The sequence below is a fragment of the Silurus meridionalis genome, chromosome 13 (assembly GCF_014805685.1).
Source record: "Silurus meridionalis isolate SWU-2019-XX chromosome 13, ASM1480568v1, whole genome shotgun sequence".
In the NCBI taxonomy this organism is placed as follows: Eukaryota; Metazoa; Chordata; class Actinopteri; order Siluriformes; family Siluridae; genus Silurus; species Silurus meridionalis.
This window is the reverse complement of record NC_060896.1, coordinates 23603273-23607308: the sequence shown is the minus strand read 5'-3', so window position 1 is coordinate 23607308 and position 4036 is coordinate 23603273. Positions and strand designations below refer to the sequence as shown.

Below are 4036 nucleotides of genomic sequence, written 5' to 3'. Positions count from 1 at the left end.
TCTACACATAACACACATCACATCATAACCTATCATGAACAGCAGCTACGCTAATTCCTCTCCACTGCTCTTTCCCTACCAATCCCGAGTCTGCCTGAGGTTGCTCCAGCCCCAGTCACGTCCCACCTTATGAAGATTGTGGACCTTTAAAGAAGTAGATGCCGACCCCGCAATCATCCCGAACCATCTAGAGACGTACCAGTGCCAATTGGAGTTTTGACATTGGACCTCTTTGAGTGTTTAAAGGCTCTGGCATGGAGAAGCTGTTGTTGGATCTGTAAAGATCGCAAATCTTGAACTATTTTATGAGTTGCTCAGTAGCTCCTAGTTTTATAACCACAAATGACTGTAAAAGACAGAAGAAAGAACATTACTCATAATCTTACATTCTAATGCTCATGTTAGTTCTCACTTTCCAGTGTTCTGTATTGTTTAAAGATTTATAATCACACTCTTGATGTTACCCAAATGAGGAGGGGTTCCCCTTTTGAGTCTGGTTCCTCTCAAGGTTTCTTCCGTATAACATCTAAGGGAGTTTTCCTTGCCGCAGTCGCCATGGCTGCTCATCAGGGATAAATGCACACCATTCACCTTAACTCTTAAAGTTCTGTAACGCTGCTTTGAGACAAAGTCTGTTGTGAAAAGCACTATAGAAATAAACTTGACTTGACAGAAAATAGTAGAGTTTTGGTTGTAAATGTAAGTCAGTGCTTCTGATAGTGTTTTTGCCAGCAGAGAAGGCTTTGCTGGCCCTAAATGACGCCACTGGTTAAATAATAAAAGGAAATACCGACTGCACCATACAACAAGACAAGGAGCCGAAGCGTACGTCCAAGCTCTGTAAGTGTTGTTTAGAGAGCAAGCAGCCAGCTGGAGTGTCATCTATCAGCTACTGAATAACACCTTGGCATGTTCTACAAGAGGCATTTCAGTATTTCAGCTGAATGTTGAAGAAATAAACTACTGCTGCTGCTGTGTGAGCCATACACAGGATTTATATATTCTGTCATAAAAAGACAGCATTTTACATTGAGTTCATTGATTAATATATTAATCGATTGATTTTTTTGTGGTTCTCAGTTTATTCATTGCATTTCTGGCAGTGACGACGCGAAAGAGAAAGACAAAAATGTGTTACTCCAAAGTGTATGTGTGTTTCACATGTACAACTATTAGATATTTGTACATAATAATAATACCATTACACTATTCTGACTTATTTTATTGCATTAAAAAAAATGATCACTTCAGCATGTGACTCACGCTACGGCCGACCCTCTCTGTCTTCCCAGGAGGACTCTGCCGGGGTTTGGATAGTGAGCTACTCTCTGTCATTTTCTTTTCCTGAGTGCGGTATGTCTCTCGACCCTCTCTGGCTTTAGAGAAAGACACATACAATGTCCTTTTACCCAAAATCTTCCCATTCATTTTTTTAAGGGCTTCCTCTGCTTCGGCTGGTGAGGAAAAGCTAACAAAGCCAAATCCCCTGGAGCGGAGGCCCTTCATTATCACCTGTAGAAGACAGCATGGAGAAACACAATCGAAGAATGAGCATTACATGCTGACTAAAAATAAACCGGACAGTTATTATCACACAGGTGAACACAGGTGTTTGGAAAGGGAAGAGAATGGAGGGATCAGTAGCTGACCTTAGCGTGGATGATGGTTCCGAATGGGAGGAACTCATTGTAAAGGCGCTCGTTGTTTACAGTATAGTCGAGGTTCCAGATGTAAAGCTCTCTATTCTACAAAACAGAAGGCAAAATCAACATCCATTAAAAAGATCAACATCAACATATATGTGCATAAAAAGTCACAGAGCATCATTGAAACCTTTTGAATAAAACATCTACAGACACACCACCATGTCCAAATATAGACCCACATCCTCTCAGCCCTGTGACCTGCCGACAGAATTTACCTTACTGTCCGTGCTGAGGGAAGATTTATTGTTGTTTTCAGACAGCTGTTGTTTTTCTTCCTTTTTTTGCACTTCAGCTTTCTCAATCTGTGTTTTCTCCTCCCTGATCTTCTGAACGTTCTCCGGCTGCTTCTGACGCTTCACAATTTCTGCCCATGTAGGTTTTTCCAGAGTTGGGAGGGTGGACGGAGCAACTTGCTTGTTCTGCTCTACGACTTCCTCACTCTGCTCCTCCTTCTTGTTCTCTTCCGTGCTTTTATCCTGAACGGGCTACAAAACAGAAAGCAAAGTCAATATTTATCAAATTGTTCAGCATGTGAGACACCATAATACATCTGGGCATTAAAAATAACAAAGCAGCACTGGAAACTTTTGAGTAACACTGTGCCTCTGGCTTCATGTTAATCAGATTTACTGTGAACCATTACAAATCTTAAACAATATAAAACGTATTTATTTATTTATTTGCACATTTACGCATGCCAACATTTCCATCTACAGAAACACCATCATGTTCAGATATGAACCCAAAGCCACATCCTCTCAGCCCAGTGATCTACAGACAGACTTTACCTTAGGAGACTTCCAGAGCTGTAATTCCTTCTTGTTTTCAGACAGCTGTTGTTTTTCTTCCTTTTTTTGCACTTCAGCTTTTTCAATCTGTGTTTTCTCCTCCCTGATCTTCTGAACGTTGTCGGGCTGCTTTTGACACTTCACAATTTCTGCCCATGTAGGTTGCATGTGGGAGGATTGGGGTGGCATAACAGAGTTATGCATGTGTGAGGATTGGGGTGGCGTAACAAAGTTATGCATGTGGGAGGAAAGGGGTGGCATAAAAGAGTTATGCATGTGTGAGGATAGGGGTGGCGTAACAGAGTTATGCATGTGGGAGGATTGGGGTGGCGTAACAGAGTTATGCATGTGGGAGGAAAGGGGTGGCATAAAAGAGTTATGCATGTGTGAGGATTGGGGTGGCGTAACAGAGTTATGCATGTGGGAGGATTGGGGTGGTGTAACAGAGTTATGCATGTGGAGGAAAGGGTGGCATAAAAGAGTTATGCATGTGTGAGGATTGGGGTGGCGTAACAGAGTTATGCATGTGGGAGAATAGGGATGGCATAACAGAGTTATGCATGTGGGAATATTGGGGTGGCATAACAGAGTTATGCATGTGGGAGGATAGGGGTGGCATAACAGAGTTATGCATGTGGGAGGATAGGGGTGGCATAACAGAGTTATGCATGTGTGAGGATTCGGGTGGCATAACAGAGTTATGCATGTGTGAGAATTGGTCTGGCATAACAGAGTTATGCATGTGGGAGGATAGGGGTGGCATAACAGAGTTATGCATGTGTGAGGATAGGGGTGGCATAACAGAGTTATGCATGTGTGAGGATAGGGGTGGCATAACAGAGTTATGCATGTGTGAGGAATGGGGTGGCATAACAGAGTTATGCATGTGTGAGGATTGGGGTGGCATAACAGAGTTATGCATGTGTGAGGATTGGGGTGGCGTAACAGATTTATTCATGTGGGAGGATTGGGGTGGCGTAACAGATTTATTCATGTGGGAGAATTGGGGTTGGTTTGTAACAGATCTTGAAGAAAAATCAACCTTATGCATCAACTGTAGAAATACATAAAATTGTTTTTTTTTCAGCAAGAACAGCGTATATTAAGAAATGAAGAGTAAAGTACATGTTAGTTACAGAAATGAAGAGGATCTACTTCCAACTTACCATTTTGAACAAAGCATGCAAAGTATCGATAGTAGTAATAATCTCTGACTATTGCTCTTCGCTTACGCTGTGTACAGTATGATGTGTGTTCAGTTAATATGCTGGGTTTTATACGGTTCAAGTTCTGACGTCACAGTTGAGCTGCCGATGTCCTGCTGTTGTCACGTTTACTGTAATGAAGTCTTTCTTTTTACTCTGTACTTTAATCAAGTATTTCCGTTTGGGGAGACTTTTACTTGAACTTCACTACATTTTAAAGTCAAATCTCTTAATTTTTACTCAACTACATTTAGCAAACAAAAAAATATTTATGAGCGAATAAAACGTTAACTGGTCAAACACGTAGCAAGCCACCAATCAGATTAAAGCGCGCGCT

At 41.6% G+C, this 4036-nt stretch overlaps 1 protein-coding gene across 1 annotated transcript; it reads right to left on the bottom strand.

The window, feature by feature from the left end:
- Window positions 1–1062: 1062 nt before the first annotated feature.
- LOC124395864 (polyadenylate-binding protein, cytoplasmic and nuclear-like) lies at window positions 1063–2948 on the bottom strand. The gene is made up of 4 exons (XM_046864743.1): window positions 2495–2948; window positions 1922–2191; window positions 1650–1745; window positions 1063–1512 (listed from the first exon to the last, which is right to left on the bottom strand). Exons 1-4 carry the CDS (start codon window positions 2912–2914, stop codon window positions 1243–1245), a joined length of 1056 nt encoding a protein of 351 aa, XP_046720699.1. The 5' UTR covers window positions 2915–2948; the 3' UTR covers window positions 1063–1242.
- Window positions 2949–4036: the final 1088 nt, after the last annotated feature.

Coding starts and splice junctions, on each gene's coding strand:
- LOC124395864 (XM_046864743.1), bottom strand. CDS start 2,914: ATGCATAACTCTGTTACGCCACCCCAATCCTCACACATGCATAACTCT. Junction 2,192..2,494: donor AGCTCTGGAAGTCTCCTAAG/GTAAAGTCTGTC, acceptor TCTGTTTTGTAG/CCCGTTCAGGATAAAAGCAC. Junction 1,746..1,921: donor CCCTCAGCACGGACAGTAAG/GTAAATTCTGTC, acceptor TCTGTTTTGTAG/AATAGAGAGCTTTACATCTG.